Consider the following 19,613-nt stretch of genomic DNA (forward strand, 5'->3'; position numbering starts at 1 on the left):
ACCCTACAGTAGAAGTTTCAAGCTCCTACCTGCAAAAAACGTGGAAGAAAGATCACGGAGGCGTGTTTATTTAATTTTTTTTTACAGAGATGATCGTGTCAACCCAGTGGTTCTAGAGTATCGTGACAGAGCTCATTCGAACGAAAATTAAAAGATCTAGCGCCCTTTTTAAGTGACCAAAAATTGGAGGGCGACTAGACCCCCTCCCACGCTCATTTTTCCAAAAGTCACCCGATCAAAATTTTGAAATAGCCATTTAGCTCAGCACAGTCGAAGAATTTAATAACTATGTCTTTGAGGATGACTTAATCCCCCAGTCCCTGGGGGAAGGGCTGCAAGTTGGCAACTTTGCCGATTTTTAACATACAGTATAGGTTATTGCGAAGTATACAGACGTTTTCAGGGGGGATTTTTTCTGGTGGGGGGGGGGGTCAGGGAGAGGGGGTAGCGTGGGAGGATCTTTCCATGGAGGAATGTCTCATGGGGGAAGAGAACTTTCGATCAAGGGGGCGCCAGATTTTCCATTTTTATTTAAAAAACGATCAGGAATTTAATTGTAAAAATAGGTTTTCAACTGAAGGTAAGGAGCAACATTAAAACTTAAAACGAACAGAAATTATTACGTATATGAGCGGTTCGTCCCCTCTTTAATACCTCGCTCTTTACGCTGAAGTGTTGTTTAGTACTTTCAAAAGAGCTATTAATCCCAATTAAATGGCCTTTTTGATTCAGGGGTCATTCTTAAAAAATGTGGAAATTTGTATTTTTTGCCAGAAAAAATATCACAGATGCGTGTTGATTTTTTTTTTTTCAGGGGTGATCGTATCGATCCAGTAGTCGCAGAATATCCCGAGAGGGCTCACTCGAACATAACTTGAAAGTTCTTCTGTCTTCTTTAAGTGATCAAAAAAATTGTAAGGTATCTAGGCCCCCTCCCACGCTCATTTTTTCCCCAAAGTCACCTGATCAAAATTTTGAAATTGCCATTTTGTTCAGCATAGTCAGAAAATTTCATAACTATGTCTTTAAGGATGACTGAATCCCCCACAGTCACCGGGGGAAGGAATTACAAAAGCGTAGAATTTTGTGTTTTTTGCCAGAAGAAAGATCACGATTGCGTATTTATTTGTTTGTTGTTTTTTTCCCCATGGGTGATCGTTTCGACCCAGTGGTCCTAGAATATCGGGAGAGGGCTCATTCAAACGGAAATTAAAAATTCTATTGCCTTTTTTAAGTAACCAAAAGACTTAAGGACAACTAGACACCCTCCCACGCCCCCTTTTTTTCTTAAAGTCGTCCGAACAAAATTTTGAGATAGCCATTTTGTTCAGCATAGCTGAAAACCCGAACAACTATGTCTTTGAAGATAAAATGACCACCCACAGTTCCTGGGAAAAGGTATTTAAGTTATAAAATAGCCCATTGTTTATGCATAGTATTTGATGTAGGGGAGTATGCATACATTTTTCAGGCGGGGGAACGAATTTTCTTCTGGGGGATTTTCCAGAGGGAGAATCTTCCATGGGGAAGGAAGTTTCCACGGGGTGAATTTTTCAGTAGGAATTTAACACTGGGGGAACTTTTCAGAATTCCTATACAAAATTCTTCTTATGCCTCGCTTTTCCTTTGCCGACTCAATTTCACGCGTGGGGTTTTAAGGATAAATGTGGGGGGTAAATTTTCTTTGAGAAGCTTTTTTAAAAGTACTAAAAAACTTTAACGTAAAAAGCGAGGTGTTAAGGAGGGGCAACCAACCTCATATGCGTAATAGTTTCTGTTCGTTTTAGTTTTGATGTTGCTCCTTACTTTCAGTTGAAAAAACTGACTTTTTTATTTAATCAAAACATGAAACCTAACACGGTACTTGTTTACCTTAAACACATTTTGGTCAGTGAAAGAAACGAACTTTTGAATTTGATCCAAAGCAAAAGCAAAACAGATATTCACCCGTTTAAAGACAATTTTCTTTTTTGGTGGACGTGAAATCTAAGTAACAGAGGATAATTCGGTTTTCAGCAGAACAGCGCACCATTTGGTTAACCTAAGGTATGTTTTTCATCTTACTACAACGATTCTTAAATTAATAGGCATTCAAAGAAATGAAAGTTCATCGTGCCTAACGTGTTCGAGACACAAAATAATAAATTAAAAAAGTCAATTGTAATTCAAAATGAAATAGATTACATAATTTTCTGAATATTATGACAAATGAATAATCCGAAGAGGCTTGATGAATACACTTTGGTCAAAATCTAGTACACACACACAAGCAGCCCAAAAGAAATATTCTTGTACATCATGTGGCTGCAAAATGAAATGGATTCTTAAGAGTCAGTTTTGTTTGAGTTCAGAGTCCCGAAAATTCAAAAAAGAAAGAGAAACCCACGTCTTTTCTGGCGGAAAAAGGGTATCATACAGTAAAAAAACGAAAATATAAGTAAATCAGGGAGATAGAGAAACCCGAAAAGAATTGAACAATTTTGAAAGAAATGGGGAAGGCATAGACCCAAACGTCTTTGTGCGTGCCTTGCCAGATACGCCTTACGTTTAAGAACATCGATAAGATGAAAAGCTTATATGATATTGTTCGGTTTGATAGTAGTTTATTGACATGACTGAAGTAAATCACAATGATCGTCTGTACTTATATATGTTTCTTCTCGCTAATAGCATTACACTGAAGAAACTGAAAGAGAGAAAACAAGAAGAAATGAAAGCAATTATAGATAACAACGTTAATTAAGGTGCAAACTTGAGGACTTAGAGACATAATAAAGCCACAAATATCAGTTCCTTCCAGAACACTTGGAACTTAATTCAAACAAAACAACATAACTTATGTTTTGTTCTAAAATTGAGGAAATAAGCCTTGTATATATGACATCAATGTTCACATAAGTTAGTTGTACTAAATTTGAACTTTAGTAAATTATCACTGACGAAAAATTACTCTTTTTTCACTTTTTTCGCCTTTTTTAGGACGTCTTTCAACTTTTCGTAAGTCCCTTCATATCCCGGCAAATTTTCAAAAGCCAAATGGTCTCCAATTCCTTCAGCAAAAGAGCTAATATCAGGTAACTTTTGGAAAGGGGAAAATGTTAGAATGGGTGTACCCTTTGAGCCATTCGCGACACCTGATTTAATGCCTTCCTCATTAGAAGATTCGGATTTGACTGGAGTTGTAGGCGATTCTTCAATTCCTTCCAATGTCTCATTTTCAAGAGCTGATAAAAGCTTTTTCCTCTTTTCTTCTAGAATTTCTAAGCTCTCATTCTCGAAATCGTCAACCATGGTGACTTCTTCTGCTTCGTCAACGTTCTAAGAATTGATAAAGATTAAAAGTTTTTAGAAACTATACTTAAAAATACATTTTCTTATTTTTCAGTCAAGCACATACGCGGAGTGGGGGCCCTCAGTGCCCCCCCCCCGATAAAAAACATAGTGAGCTTTATAGAACAATCTCAGATACTATCCATATATTTTGTCAAGTTTGCGTGGTTTCTATTTATCATCCCACTCACAAAAATGTTTTGTCATAGTACAAAATAGATGTCTTATTGTCAGATGAAGAACAAAATTAAGTTCTCCTTCCGTACCTTAGTATAAGCTAATTCTTCCATTCATTTAATTTTGGTTAAGAAATATCAAAACTTCGGTTTAAGATCTTCGAAATACCAAGCTTTAGAAACATGGTCAAATCCAGGAGGAATTACCTAGTTTGACTCCCCCCCCCAGGGTTGCCAACTTACACACTTTTCGTGTGAAATGCACTCTTTTTTTTCTCAGAGGGGACGTGGAAGAGTAAAAATCACTCGTTTAGGGTGTTAGTTTTCATTCACTTAGAACATCAGTAGTTGGCAACTTCGTCAGAAGTGTAATTAACCCAAGGAACAGGGTTGCCAACTTGCACACTTTTCGTTTGAAATACACTATTTTATATCTCAGAGGTGATGCAAAAGCAGCAAGAACCGTGTGCATGCAAATTTTTAACTTGCACTCTTTCTGAACAAAAATACTCTTTTTTGATCTTGATTTGCACTCGTTTTGGACGTCAGCAGTTGGCAACCCTGCACCCTCCCCATCGATTTCGGTTCGATTCTTAAAAAGTAACATAAATACATATAATTTTTTTTGCCGTGTTTTGTAAAAAAAAAATGTAAGAAACCCACCGCACAAATCCCCCCCCCCCAGAAAAAAAGAAGAAAAAACCTGGATATGGCATTGTTTATAAATATTTAACAAATACATAGCATTTTTCTGAATGTTATTTTGTCATATAAAATATCTACACAACTTTCCATGGAAATATACTCTAGATTCTAAATAAACTGCTTTACAATTAAATTTTCCTCCAAAGGCAGAACACTAATGGAGAGTACAGACAAGACATAAATAACTTATTTTAAAAAAGGTTAAGGACCTTTTCTGAATTGAAAAAAATGAGAGGGATGTAAAACTAAATCAAAATAAACTATGCGTATCCACATTGTCTAAAGGGTATCTGTGCAATATCTAGGGACAAGCCAAGAATACTACGTTGGAAATTTAGTGTGAGTTTTTGGGGTTATCAAACTAAATCAAAAGGTAACATGTGCATACAATTTTGTCCAAAAAACATATCTGCGATATCTCAGGAACGGCGAAGGATATTAAGCTAAAATTATCAGAGCAAGTTGAGTGACAAATTGAACTAAATAAAAACGCACTATGTGCATTCGAGGTTGTCAAAAGGGTGTATCTGAGATATCTCAGGAAAGGGTAAGGGAATTAAGTTGAAACTTTCAAGGCATGTGGAGGGGTATAGTTGATTATTATTTGTCTATATTCGAGGTTGTAATTTGATGGGGGTTAAAATTTAGTCAGCCCCATAAAACCCCAAGATTATGCTTATTTTTAACACATATTTTTGAATATTTTTTTCTCGTACCGGTCAATCCAAAGCATTATAGTGAAACTGTTATTGAAAATTGTTGTTAATTTTTTTCCAAAATACAAAAAGCAAGCCGAAAACTGGATTTTTCGAAACTTTCCGCTTTTCTTTTTCAAAGGTGTTATGCAACACTGTTTACAAATTGTAGGAATTTGCCCAGACTCGGTGATCTTGTTAAACAGGAAAGACAAGGGCTTAGACAAGAAATCACCGAAGGCAATGATCAGAGAAAAGGGAATATCCAAAGGACAAATACTTGTCTTTCTTAGTTTTTGAATTCTTCTTTCTATCTCAGACGGAGAAACAGTGGGTAAAGAAGGGGAAAGGGCTCCTGATGGTAATTGGTCAGACAGTGGTGGAAGACTCTGGACAATGGAAGCGAGGAATTTATTGAGATTATTGGCAGTAATATCAGGAGACTCGGGTAGATTGAAGTTATGCTGTTCAAGCTTCCTGCCACACAGATTTTCAACCTCAGAATACCAGTTTTTTGGTTCATTAGTGAACTATACTTTGACCTTATTTGTGTAGCATGATCGTGCCACTTTGCGAATTTCTCTTTTAATTGATTTTCTTAGTTTATTGGGTTCATCTGGTTTACCATTTTTGAAAAGCTTCAATTTGGTTCTAATTAGTGTTTTTATAGTTTGGTTAATAAAGGGTTTGTCACTGGAGCAATTTTTAAATTTTTTTTCCGGGAAGCAAATTTGATATTTGTCAATTAGCTTTTTGTGGAACAAAGCCATTTTCTCGTCAATATTTTTTGAACTATAAACATCGGACCAATCTTCAGTATTCAGCCACATACCAAAAGAAAGAAGACCAGAATTTTGAAGAGGCGATAACTGCCATAAGTTATTGAGAAAGAATGATTAAAATTTGAGGAGGGGGATAAAAGAATCGAAAGATGATAACTCCCACCCAATGGGGGCAGACTGAGGGAGGACTGTAAAAATTATACATATTAGTCAAAATAACATCAAGAGAGATATTTACCCTAGTCGTTGGTATTTTTAAAATCTGCTTAACTTGAAGTGAGGAGCAAAAATAATCCATTTTAAGGTCGTTCGCATCGCCAACTAAAAAAAGACCAGCATTGGGGTATTTAGAAATAACAAAATCAGCACTAGTCTGCAATTGCTGGATGAATTTGCGTTTTGACTCGATATTTTGATTTGGGGAGTAATAGAAAACGGCTATTGCAATAATGTTAAATGGACGAGGGAGAACTTTTGGTCTAATACTTAGCCAGAGGATTTCATCGTACTCGGATAAACTAGGGACTCGAATAACCTTTGGGTAAAGGTTGCTCTTAGTAAAAAGAAAGACACCACCTCCTTTTTCCAAGTGGTTGATCTAAAGGACGGAGTTTGATAAACTCTGAATAATTTGTCAGGCGCAGAGACCCTGGGTCGTGGGACTGTACTTCCGTAATAGCTATGATATCGATTAGAATTGATTCTGAAAGCACCTCGAGTTCAGTAAGCTTTTCAAAATTAAGACTTTCGGCATTAGTAACTAAAAGTTTAGGAAAAACGAACCGATTGGGGAATTTCGACAGGGATACTTGATGTGTTTGAGAATTTCCTGGGTGGGGTTTCAATTTAATATTATGATGCTGTGGAGAAGTAGGGTAGGAGAAGGATTTACCTTGGGGATTTGGTGGTGGAGGGGAGGGCGAGGATACAGCCGAAGCATGATGAGGAAGGTGCGACTTGTTTTCAGTTGTCGGGAAGTGCGAACAATTAGGATTTAATACAAGGCAATTATTAAATGCAAAAGGTCTCAGACCTGAGTCACCTTGGTAGGTTGGGCACGAGGGATTAAACGCATGGGTCGGAGGCGGGAAAATAAGGGAGGGAAATAAGATGGTGGTATTTTCAGGGGGTTCAACTTTGGAGGGGTTAACTGGAGTGTTAAGAGGGAAGGGATTTTGCTGGGAATATGGAGTTTTTTTTCTGGGTGGTAAAGGTGGAAGTTTTTTGAGTGAGCAGGGTGGATTTGGGATAAAAAAGGAAGAGTATGCGCTGAGGAGCTAATTTTATTAATTGAATGAAGGGGGCTCCGCTTTTGGGTTGATTGAGAACTTGTAACTATTTTACTATTAGAAATTTTATTGCGCCTGACTATAGCACGGGAATCCCTGTTTTTTAAATGTAATAACGTGCACATAGTTTCAAACCAAAGGCCACTTAGAAATTTATGGCAGGGTTTGGAATGGGAGCAATAATTGTCGTTACAGTTACCAGTAGTAAAATAAGACATACAGGGGTGAACAAAGGTACAATCACTCTTTTTTATACACTTGTTGGCCAGGTGAAAACGGCAGGCAATAGAATTCTTCCCTGATTTGGCTTCAGGAACCAATTTACTAATAATACTCAAGTTGTCACTGACCCCTGGAACTGGAATATTGGCTGAGTTCACAATTAAATTGTCACTGACCTCTGGATCTGGATGTAGGAACAGGCAGTGAATACCAAATTTACATGCTCCTTCTGCGAAAAATTTGCACACTCCTTTTGACTTGGGCTGTTCAGGGCAAGGTCGAACTCTATTTTTGTTTATCGGAGTCACTTTATTTTCATGAGCAAATTGACAACTAGCTCCCCTCTTGCAGAAACCATTCCGAATGAACCAACACTCTCTTTTACATTGTGGCTTGATTATTTTCTCGAAAATGATATGTAAGTCCTCTTCCTGTAACTTGTCAATCGGAATCACATTATTCTCATCATTTGCGGCTATGTCAGTATTATTATTCACCGCACTTGGAAAGAGCATATCCGATGTAACTGACGCCGCACTTACAGCATTCATTTCCCGTTGATTATTTTGGGCGGCTGGCTGGGTACCAAGTTCATGGCCGCTTGGGAGTTGATCCAGTGGAAATCGGTTTTGAAACTGATTTATCTGCATCTTTAGAGAATCGATTGTTGTTTTTTTTTTCGTCGACTAAAATGTCTAACTTACGGCGTTCTTGCATACAAAAACCAAGTTTTTCAGAAACATACCTGACTTCATTTTAAATCTTATAGATAAAATACTAACGGGCTTAAAGTTCATTCTCAAGGACAGGGCATTTATTTCTGACCGCTGAAATTTCTCGTATATATTCTCCACAATCGACACAGGGAGTTTTCTGCTTAATGCTGGGCCTAGTTGTTGTCTTTGTGTGGGGATTGGAGGACCTGGGAGTAACTACAGGCGTGTTTTTCACAACAGATCTAGGGCTTGCTTTTTGCGTAACTTTGCCAGAAAGTTTTTCATCACTTGTAATCAAAGGGGAAGTAGGAAAATCACAGTTTAAGCATAGCCATTTCTCTAACTTCTCTCTTAAGCCAAGAGTAATCTTTGCACATTTGGGGTGCCACCATTGGCTGCATTTAGTGCACTGAACTGTGCCACTGGTTGCTGGGTTTCTACATTCAGGACAATAATATTTAGGCATTATTAAAAATTATTGATTCTGATTGACGGGAGGAACTGCCCCTCTCCTGCTCATCAATTACGGTCACGTTAATGTCTTATTAAATACTCTTTGGGTCACGTTAATGTCTACACTCTTTGACTGCTCAAAATTAATAATATTTCTTAATCTCTTACTGCAGTCAGTTTCACTTGTTGCGAAATCCAATTAGATTCAAAGTTCAATCCAGTTTATGTCCTCACGGAATATGAAGAATCTAGGTCAAGTTTACACAAAAGTCCACTGTTATTTATTCCTGACTTAATCCTTTAAAATGATCTCTTAATTGACTCCGGTCACTGAATTAATTCAAGAACATACCGGACTTCAAAATTTAATATATCCAATCTAGATAGATGTTTTCACCTTTAGATCTGATCAACGACTGACCATAGAAGGCACATAGTTCTGGACCATAGAAGGCACAGGGGTGTCAGCACTGCTCCATTTTGTAGTAGGTTTTGCTCGTTTCGAGTTTGAATTATTTATTTTAGTTTTTGTTCGTTTACGTCGTATACTTTTTCGTTTACATTGCTCTTTACTTTCCTTAGAAAAACTTTTTTGTGTAACTAGCTTTTCTATAATTAATATTAGAAAAAAAATTACCTCTAAGACCACACAGTCTGATTCATCAACTTGAATGATTTCCACTTTTCTTCTTGGCTTTTCAGAAGTTCTCTTGTGTTTTTCCATTGCATGTTTATCTTTCAAAAACTGGACCATTGCTCTAATGCTCTGTCTTCTATCAAATGGTAGACTCCCTTGCCTTTTCCAGTCATCAAAAACTCCCCTTGGGCTATCGACGTTAAAGCCTGGATACTCAATTATCTTTTCCAAGTCAAGTTCAAGCTTATTCTCTTCTTCTACAAATGTAAGTTCAATTTTCAGTTTAATTTTTTTGGAGTGAGAGTGAGGTAACCAGAGCTACAGACACATAGACAACAAAATACGATAACAAAACAACCTTAAAATTGCGCTTCAAAATTGCAGATTGGAAAAGAACAGGGACGTCTGATTGAAAACACAATTCTCTAAACTCTTACTGAGAAATTTCTAAATCAAGAAGGGTCCTGTGGTTACTGCTAATACTGAAACCTCCTAGCAGTACCAAATCACCTGAGGTCAGTACAATCGGAGAGTTCCTCCTCCGTACTCCTCTATTCAGAGGAGTACTTTACTCCTTGACACGGAGTTATAGTTTGTTTTAAAAGTCTGAGAGCTTCTCATATCCCATTCAAGGACGTTCAGCTTTCCGCTAGGTCTTAGCTGAAAAAAAACAAACAAAAAAAAACAACTGTTGGCAACCTATCATCCTTCACCCAAAATGGGGAACAAACTTCTTAATCTTTCTTTAATAGCAGAACCAAGCCAAATTTTTCCTACAGCTTATTTTTTTTACCTCCACAGATGCACTAAATAACAAAAATATTGAACCGAGTGGAGAGCAGAGATGTTAAGGGTTTCATATTCACATAAATCAAACAGTCATATAGTAAACCAAGTGGAAATTGATTAATTAGTTCCAATTACTGACTGAAATAGAGGCTACATGGCAAAGCCGCTGCAATGGCTATACAATAACCAACCGGGCATTCGAATCAGGACAGAGTTCATTACCCGAGGCTTCTAGTAAAAAAGTTCAATCTAAGAATTATCTTCCTATTCTTCCAAAATTGTTTCAACTTGAAAACGCCCTGTACCGGAACTATTCTACAGTTATATCTTCACTGCACCCCATTCCTTACTAATTCTATTTCGTAAGTTAATTCATCCAAACCTTGGTCATCTCCTCTTCGTCCTCATTTAGTTCTAATACAAAGGACTCGATCTTCCTAACATTGATTTTTAAATCTACATTCACACGTCCTTAATACCACAAAAAACAGGTCAATTTTGTAAACAAGTCAACGTCCAAATATTACGCGTAACCTGGTTCTGTTCCCAACACCATTGTAGAAAATCCGTCAATATAAACAATGATGAATGGCAATTCTGCTCTCGACTCCACATCGAACCAACTATAGCCTCGTTCACCCTTTACCGCAGCAATGTTAGTCTCGTAGACGGTCTAATCATTTTAAAACTTTTATCTGGTGTACCATATACGGGTAGAGCCTTAAAGCTGCTATATCTTCAATAAATATTGTCTATTCTATAGTCAGTCAAATACATAAGAAAATTTCAGAGATTCAAAAGCATCATTTTTTTTACTCGTTAAGCACTAGATTAGATAATAACTTTCTGTAAAGCACCTCTATTGAAAACTGAATAGCAAAATGGAACAAAAATTTTTGAGATATCTTCATTTTGAAAAAGAAAATTTTTGTGGCGTTAGATAACAATATATTTTTCCAAAACTTTTACTTCAGCTGTAGTTCCAATCACAGAAAAAACGTATATAATACAGATGTTAAATCGGCCTATTCTGCAATATTAAAAAAGGGGTTGGGTATTAGTTTTGCCTAAAAGCTATTCATGATGATATTACTTTATGTCGCAGGACCGTGTTGTCATGTTTACTAAGCGATCACGGGATTATAACTAACAAGTATTATAGTTGAAAAGAGAATTTATTATTGTTTTCACGAGCTGTATTTAATTCTCTTAAACTTCTTTTGTAGAGTTGGAATATTTTGAATAAGCTTGCTTGCATCAGGCAACATCCACGACAACATTTGTGAGAGAAAGTGAAGACAGACGAGCGCAAGAACTAGATATATCAGTTACAAGAATTTTGTTGTTGGACATCTGCATTATATACGCATTGTCTTTGGCTCTAATGGTAGACGGTTAGTTATGTCAAGCAGAAAATTACTAAACATTATTGCTATATCAGCTCCAGCTAGTATGTTGGTTTTGGAGCGGAAAACCTGAGTCTTTCCTGCAAATCCCCCCCCCCCAAAAAAAAAATGTAAACCCTTGAAATACCAATCAAAACAGAATAACAACTACAATTCTACCTCTGAACAAACATAAAACTTTAATTTAATTTGAACACAATTTTTCAGGTCAGAAAAATGAATTTCCTAGCTGTTCCAAAACAGAAAGAAAGGGTTTAGCCACTAATAAATATTTTTTTATTGAGCGACGAGTAATCTGGTTTCAAAAGTGAAATTCGACCCCGATTTCGACGACCAGAGAAACACATTTGTCTGCATTGATCCAGAACCGAAAGTAAAAGTGTACTTTCCGTAAACATATTGGATGTTTTATCAAACAGATAATAATTATGTATATTTATATTTATCTATCTGTAAATTTCTTCTCAAAATATCACTTTAATTTGTTCCAAAAGTTGGCATACTACCATTTTTGCGGTGTGAAAAAAACGATTTAAATACATCAAGACTTTGGGGAAATTCGATTTGATGTTTCGAGAATGACGTTACAAATACATGGAATGGTTATAATAAGTTTCTTTGAGAATGAGCGTTGGTGTTAAATATTTTAAAAAGCACATTACAATTCAATTTGGTTGTCCATAGGTTGTCAATTTAATTTAGTTTGCATAAATATGCAAAAAAGTTTGCCGACTAGAATAAAATGAAATTAAAGTTGTTTTGCGACAGAGATTTAAAAAAACATTTTTTTTTTACTTGGTTTTTTGTTGTTATTATTATTGGGTGACTAATAATTTGGCTGCAAAGGCAAAATTTGACATATTCCAAACCTATTTTTTTTTTTTTTTTGAAAAATGAGCTTGTTTCCAACGGCCCAGTATTTTAAAACAGCCGACAGCCATAAGAAATAAAGAACCTGCCATACAAATAAATAATTAGTGCATGTATAATTATACTGTAAACCTATGTCTAGTTCTTTTCTATATGCCTTTTATATTGGCTGATGTAATGGTTTACGTCATTTCAAAGATAGTCTATAAAAGTCGGTACATGGTCTTTATTTAATAATGTGAGAATAGACATACACAGAAAATAAGGTAGCAGAAGAACAACTAACTAAGACGAAGGCAAAAGATGGACTGACTTTCAAAGTATACCCCTGGCCCCAAACTCTCTAGAATCAGAAGTCCCAGCGGTCGCTGTTCGACTGGCCTGGGAACAAACCCTTCACACGATAAGCTGTGGCCCTCTCGGAAGACCCCCTAGAGAAGCTATTGTTGACATATACATTGCTAACTCTGTTAGTAACGAGACATTAGGAAAAGGCTACTCGAATTTATGTTTCAAATACTTTACAATACTAATAAATATGACTTTTTTTATGAGTGCTCATTTTTGCTCGCAATGGGAACTACGTCAACCCATAGAAATGATACTACAGATTTATTACAATAACGCTGGTATTGACATTATGACAGCGTTGCATTGATTACACATCTTGAGCAAAATTTTGGCAATCCGAAATTAAAGCATACTAAAAACTCCACGTATTTTTGTATTTCTATTCAGTTCTTATGTCCAACTTCATTGTCTGGTTTAAAATCTACTCGTTATGGGTTTGATTTTTTATTCATAGCACTTTTTCTTCGTTCAAGTTTTACTTCTTATATACAATTGAGTATATGCCCGTTCTAGTAAGGCTAATAATAGTTTATTTATAACCATATATATGTACAGCAGCCGAGGTTGACGGATAATGCCATTTTAGTGTGAAAATGTTGGTATTCAGTGCATTTAATCAGTAAATTTTTAATGCAATTTCGAAGCCCAAAAGTAAAGCATATTTTCTGAAAAAATCCTTTAATCAATTACAGGAGTCACATATTACCTGAGCCATTACGGTCATTGGTTGTGGCTGCAGAATGTGACAGACGTCTTCTTTTTTGGTTATTTTGTGCCTAAAACACATACCACTCTCATATCATTCACATCATTATTATATAGTAGCCTACATATCATTCTCCAAACAGAATAGTAACATAATTGTTCAGGAATAGTTTTTTCGCAGGAAATATGCATTGACTTTTTATAGCCGATTTATTTTTATAAGATATTTTTGAAGAGAATTGAAGAGGTCATGAAAGTAGAATAGGTCTTTTGAATTCTAAGGGGCCCCCGTACAAACAGGTTTTTCTAGTAGTCCTATTCTACGGGTCATCACACTCTTTGCCAAGAGGAATGACGCAGTTTCAAAGTTCACTGCCTTTTTGGTGATAAGCCCAGTATTCTACAATGCTCGCGTAAAGCATCTAGTACCACAGCCAGTGATTGCGGTTTTTTTTTTTTATGTTAAATCCGTGGTCATTCATCTGTAAGTTGATTAGTAGGGTTTTTTTTTTAAACTTGGCTATTCGTTTCATGGGTTTCATTAATAGAACGAGTAATGCATTTGAAAAGGGTAATTACTTCTTTAGTTTACGAGATTTGCGAATTTTTTTTGCGAAAAGATATTTGCGAAAAGATATTTGTGTAGACGCTTACAAGGGACATTGCTAGAAAGTATTCAATAGCTTAATTGAAAAGTAACGATAGAATGACATTATGACTTGACGTAGCTTTACCTCGCCGATGTGGTCTGTATAATACGTAAGTAACGTTTGAAAAATATTGTCAATTTAAAAAGAAATGGCTGAAAAGTGTTATGAGGGGGTTTGGGTTGCATAGAGGGGTGAGTTGCACGAGGGTTCAGTTAAAGAGGATACAGTTGCACGGCGGGATGTCGGTAATACACGGGTTCAGGTACACGGAGGGGTCCGTTGCCCGGGGCGTCTCCCTTTTTTTTTTTAGTTAATCGGGCTACCTGTTTTCAAAATACCTTTTTATTATGATGCTTTGAGCATTTTGTGACTAGATATTAAAATTAATGAAATTAATCACGGAGGTTCATTTTTACAGGGGTTTCAGTTATAAAGGGGTTCAGTTACATGGGGGTTCTTTGTGTTAAATAAGTAGTTTTTGTATCTTTTAAAAGAACTTTACGGGGATTGAGAGACTCAGTTGCCTAATTCCGTGTGATTTTTCTTTACTTGATGCTCATTAAAAACGAAATTTTTTTGTTAAATAAGTAGTTTTTGTATCTTTTAAAAGAGCTTTACGGGGTTTGAGAGACTCTGTTGCCTAATTCCGTTTTTTACTTGATGGTCATTAAAAACGAAATTTGTGTGTTAAAAAAGTAGTTTTTTTATCTTTTAAAATAACTTTACGTGGATAGAGAGACTCTGTTGACTAAGTACGTGAGATTTTTCTTTACTTTGGTGTATATTAATAATATTTTAGCAAGACCAATTAGTTGTTTTTATACTTTTTAAAAGAACCTGACAGTGATTGAGAGACTCTGTTGCATGTTTCTGTGTGATTTTATTCTAGGTTGTAGTCGTTAAACAATACATAGTGGTTTGATTTAAGTTTTGTGTCTTTCTATTATTTGAGCAATTCGGGGATTGAGAGTGTCTGTTGCCTAATTCCGTGTGATTTTTCTTTACTTGATGGTCATTAAAATCGAATTTTTTATGTTAAATAAGTAGTTTTTGTATCTTTTAAAAGATCTTTTCGGGGATTGAGAGACTCAGTTGCCTAATTCCGTGTGATTTTTATTCACTTGATGGTCATTAATAACTAAATTTTAGTGTTAAATAAGTAGTTTTTGTATCTTTTAAAAGAGCTTTACGGGGATTGAGGGACTCAGTTGCCCAATTCCGTGTGATTTTTTCTTACTTGATGGTCATTAAAAACGTCATTTTTGAGATACATAATTATAGTTTTTATCATATAAAAAGAGCTTTACTGGGGTTGAGAGACTCAGTAGCATAATTCAGTGAGATTTTTCTTTACTTGATGGTCATTAAAAACTAAATTTTTGCTTTAAATAAGTAGTTATTGATACATTTAAAGTAGATTTTATGTTTTTTATAGAATAATTAGCCTAATTCAGTGTGATTTTTCTTTACTTGATTGTCATTAAAAACTTAATTTTTGTGTTAAATAAGTAGTTTTGTATCTTTTAAAATAGCTTTAAGAGGATTGAGAGACTCAGGTTCCTTATTACGTGTGATTTTTATTTACTTTGTAGTCAATAAAAAAGAAATTTTTGTGTTAAATAATTAGTTTTTGCATCTTTTAAAAGAGCTTTACGGGGATTGAGAGACTCAGTTGCCCAATTCCGTGTGATTTTTCGTTACTTGGTGGTCGTTAAAAACGTAAGTTTTGTGTTAAATACGTTGTTTTTGTATCTTTTAAAAGAGCTTTACGGGGTGTGAGAGACTCAGTTGCCTAATTCCGTGTGGTTTTTCCTTACTTGGTAGTCATTAAAAACGAAATTGTTGTGTTAAATAAGTAGTTTTTGTATCTTTTAAAAGAGCTTTAAGGGGGTTGAGAGACTCAGTTGCCTGATTCCGTGAGGTTTTTGTTTACTTGGTTGTCGTTAAAATCGAAATTTTTGTGTTAAATAAGTAGTTTTTGCATCTTTTAAAAGAGCTTTACGGGGTTTGAGAGACTCAGTTGCCTCAGACCGTGTGGTTGTTCATTACTTGGTAGTCATTAAAAAAAAAATTTTCGTGTTAAATAAGTAGTTTTTGTATATTTTAAAATAGCTTTAAGGGGTTTGAGAGACTCAGATGCCGGTTTCCGTGTGGTTTTTCTTTACTTGGTTGTCTTTAAAAACGAAATTTTTGTGTTAAATAAGTAGTTTTTGTATCTTTTAAAATAGCTTTAAGGGGTTTGAGAGACTCTGTAATGCACTAGTTTTTCAGTAAAGACACTCAATATCCTAAAAGTGTTTAATTCAAACTTTTTTAAAACTTCGAAATTTTTCAACTTTATTTATTTTTTCTTTCTGTACATAACTTAAAATGTCAAAATATGCTTACAGTTCTAACAATTGCGCTCTGTGATTGGTCAGAGACTCGATGTGACTTTCCCACTGTCTTTCTTTGACCTGTTATTGACAGCGCTCTGTGATTGGTCAGAGACACGATGTGACTTTCCCACTGGTATTCTATGACTGGTTATTGACACAACCTAATCTATTGCATGTATTAAATCAGTATTTTTTACGCAGTGGAACGATAAACACATAAGTCATATCTTTAAAAAAAAAGTGAAGATGGAACATTTTAATAAAGTGTGTTTACATAACAAGGTTATTGTAGCATTGAATGCAGACAAAGAGAAATATTTAAACTTTGAAACAAGTACAGGTGGTAGCACTATTGGAAATGTATGCATGCAGTGTCATGACAGTAAGGAATTAAATTTCTTTGGAATACCGAAAAAATTCAACTCTTATGTTGGTGGTTATGCGAGATTGAGATCTCCAGAGATGATTGCACTCAAAGAGAATGCCAACATAAAAATAATCATTGATGATAGAGGACAACTCCTTGCTACTATTGCAGGTAACACATTACCTACTGATACATCCAATCGTCACCTTTCAGGTATTAGCATTCAACGGAAGATCAATAAAAGAAAGGCCTACTCTTCTACTAATATCGTAAACCATATCTTGTCTACATGCCGAAACTGTTACCTGTGTAAAAATAATGTGATAATAGACAGTGAAATTTCCAGAAAAATAAAAAGGGCATTGTCAGAAAATATCACGATGGAATATAAAGATTAATATATTAAAAAAAAAGCACCAGAAAACTTTACTTCCATTGGTCAAACAGTCATTGAACCAAATAATACCAAAGACGAAAAGAATATTGATCCTTTTGATGAGACACCAGTAAATATTGTGTATGACTCAAAATGGAATAATGATTATTCTACTGATTACGAACTAAGAGAAGACAATAGCTATAATATCAAGAGAGAACATGGTGAACTATTTTATGGAACAGATTCAAAATGTCCAAAGTTAATTGTTGATATTAATAATGTATCATAATATATTTATTTTATTAATATTCTACATAGCATTATTTCATTAAAAATATATTTTGCATTACATTGCTATGTGTTCATTATTTTTAGAGTAAGCTAGCATATCAAACGTTTAGAATGTCTAATAAAACGTCGGAGATGTAAGAAAAGGAATTTGCATACATCTATTGTCAGACACATGGGGACAAATTTTTCTTGAATTCACCTCCTGGATAAATAAAAAAGACATTTCATTCAAGAAATTATGACGAAACTCTAAGTAAGCTACAAACTCTGTCTTGAAGTTACCTCATGGATACACAATGCAGAAATTTCATTTAAGAAATTATCAAAAATTGTAAGTAAGTAGCAAATTCTTTCAAAAATATGTTAATACGTTTAAGCAATAAATATCTTTAAGCCTAACCCGTATTTATTCTTTAGAATAGTTTTATTCATTTCATTAAATTATGAAGAAATTGTAAGTAAGTAACAATAGCTTTCTTGAATTCGCTTCCTTGACACAATACAGATATTTAATTCAAGAAATAATACTAAAATCGCAAGTAAGTAATAAAGTCTTTATTATTTTCCCCTATTGGATACACAATACTGAAATTTCATTAAAGAAATTATGAAGGACTTCTAAATATGTAACACACTCGTGCTACCTCATGTATACACAATACAGAAATTTCATTTAAGAAATTATCAAAAATTTTAAGTAAGTATCAAATTCTTTCTTGAATTCGCCTCCTGGGTAAATAAAAAAGACAGTTCACTAAAGAAATTATGAAAAAATTGTAAGTAAGTAGCAAATTATTTCTTGAATGTTCGAGAAATTATGACAAAATTACAAGTAAGTAACAAACACTTTATTGTTTTCATGACTTAGATACACGTTGTAGAAATTTAATTCAAGAAATTATGAAAAAATTCTCAGTAAGTAGCAATTTCTTTCTTGAAGTCAACTCTTGGATACACAATACTGAAATTTCATTTAAGAAATTATTAAATAAAACAATTTCTTTCTTGAAATCAACTCTTGGATACACAATACAGAAATTTCATTCAAGAAATTATGAAAATATTTATAAGTAAGTAACAAACTCTTTTTGTTTTCACCTCTTGGATATACAGTACAGATACTTCATTCAAGAAATTATGAAAAAATCGCAAGTAAGTAACTTTTTTTCTCTTTATCAAAAACAATTTTCACTTAGCTACACGATGTAGAAATTTTATTCAAGAAATTAGGAAAAAAATTCTCAGTAAGTAACAATTTCTTTCTCGAAGTCAACTCATGGATACACAATACGGAAATTTCATTCAAGAATTTTATGACTTAGATACACGATGTAGAAATTTGATTCAAGAAATTATGAAAAATTCTCAGTAAGTAGCAATTTCTTTCTTGAAGTCATCTCTTGGATACACAATGAGTAAATTTCATTCAAGAAATTATGAAAATATTTGTAAGTAAGTAACAAACTCTTTATTGATTTCACCTCTTGGATATACAGTACAGATACTTCATTCAAGAAATTATGAACAAATCTCAAGTAAGTAACTTTTTTTTCTCTTTATCACAAACAATTTTCACTTAGCTAAAGGATGTAGAAATTTAATTCATGAAATTATTGAAAAATTCTCAGTAAGTAACAATTTCTTTCTTGAAGTGAACTCTTGGATACGCAATACGGAAATTTGATTCAAGAAATTATGAAAAAATTGTAACTAAGTAGCAAATTCTTTCTTGAATTTACCTGCTGGACAAACAAAAAGAAATTTCGTTCAAGAAATTATGACAAAATTCTAAGTAAGTAACAAACTATTTTTTTTTTTAACTAGTTATATATACGACATATAAATTTAATTCAAGAAATTATGAAAAAATTCTCAGTCTAATTAGAAAATTCTTTCTTTAATTAACCTGTTGGATAAAAAAAAAAAAAAAAAAGACATTTCGTTCAAGAAATTATGACAAAATTCTAAGTAAGTAACAAACTTTATTGTTTTCACGAGTTAGATATACGATGTAGAAATTAAATTCATGAAATTATGAAAAAAATTCTCATTAAGTAACCATTTCTTTCTTGAATTTAACTCTTGGATACACAATACGGAAATTTCATTCAATAAATTATGAAAATATTTGTAATTAAGTAACAAACTCTTTATTAATTTCAACTCTTGGATATACAGTGCAGATACTTCATTCAAGAAATTATGAAAAAATCGCAAGTAAGTAGCTTTTTTTCTTTATCACAAACAATTTTCACTTAGCTACACGATGTGGGAAATTTAATTCAAGAAATTATGAAAAAATTTTCAGTAAGTAACAATCTCTTTCTTGAAGTCAACTCTTGGATACACACAATACGGAAATTTCATTCAAGAAATTATAAAAAATATTTGTAAGTAAGTAACAAGCTCTTTATTGATTTCA

At 34.2% G+C, this 19,613-nt stretch overlaps 1 protein-coding gene across 1 annotated transcript in view; it reads right to left on the reverse strand.

Moving 5' to 3' along the window:
• Positions 1-2,150: 2,150 nt before the first annotated feature.
• LOC148942240 (zinc finger CCHC domain-containing protein 8 homolog) overlaps positions 2,151-19,613 on the reverse strand; it is a 93,454-nt gene continuing 75,991 nt past the window's right edge. The window contains exons 4-5 of the mRNA XM_089103023.1: positions 9,006-9,262; positions 2,151-3,318 (exon numbers count right to left, since the gene is read on the reverse strand). Coding sequence (XP_088959149.1) covers positions 2,947-3,318; positions 9,006-9,262 — 629 coding nt within the window. The 3' untranslated portion in view covers positions 2,151-2,946. The remainder of the gene's footprint in view (positions 3,319-9,005; positions 9,263-19,613) is intronic.

The sequence above is a fragment of the Artemia sp. Qi Xiang Cuo genome, chromosome 17 (genome assembly GCF_049724085.1).
Source record: "Artemia sp. Qi Xiang Cuo chromosome 17, ASM4972408v1, whole genome shotgun sequence".
In the NCBI taxonomy this organism is placed as follows: Eukaryota; Metazoa; Arthropoda; class Branchiopoda; order Anostraca; family Artemiidae; genus Artemia; species Artemia sp. Qi Xiang Cuo.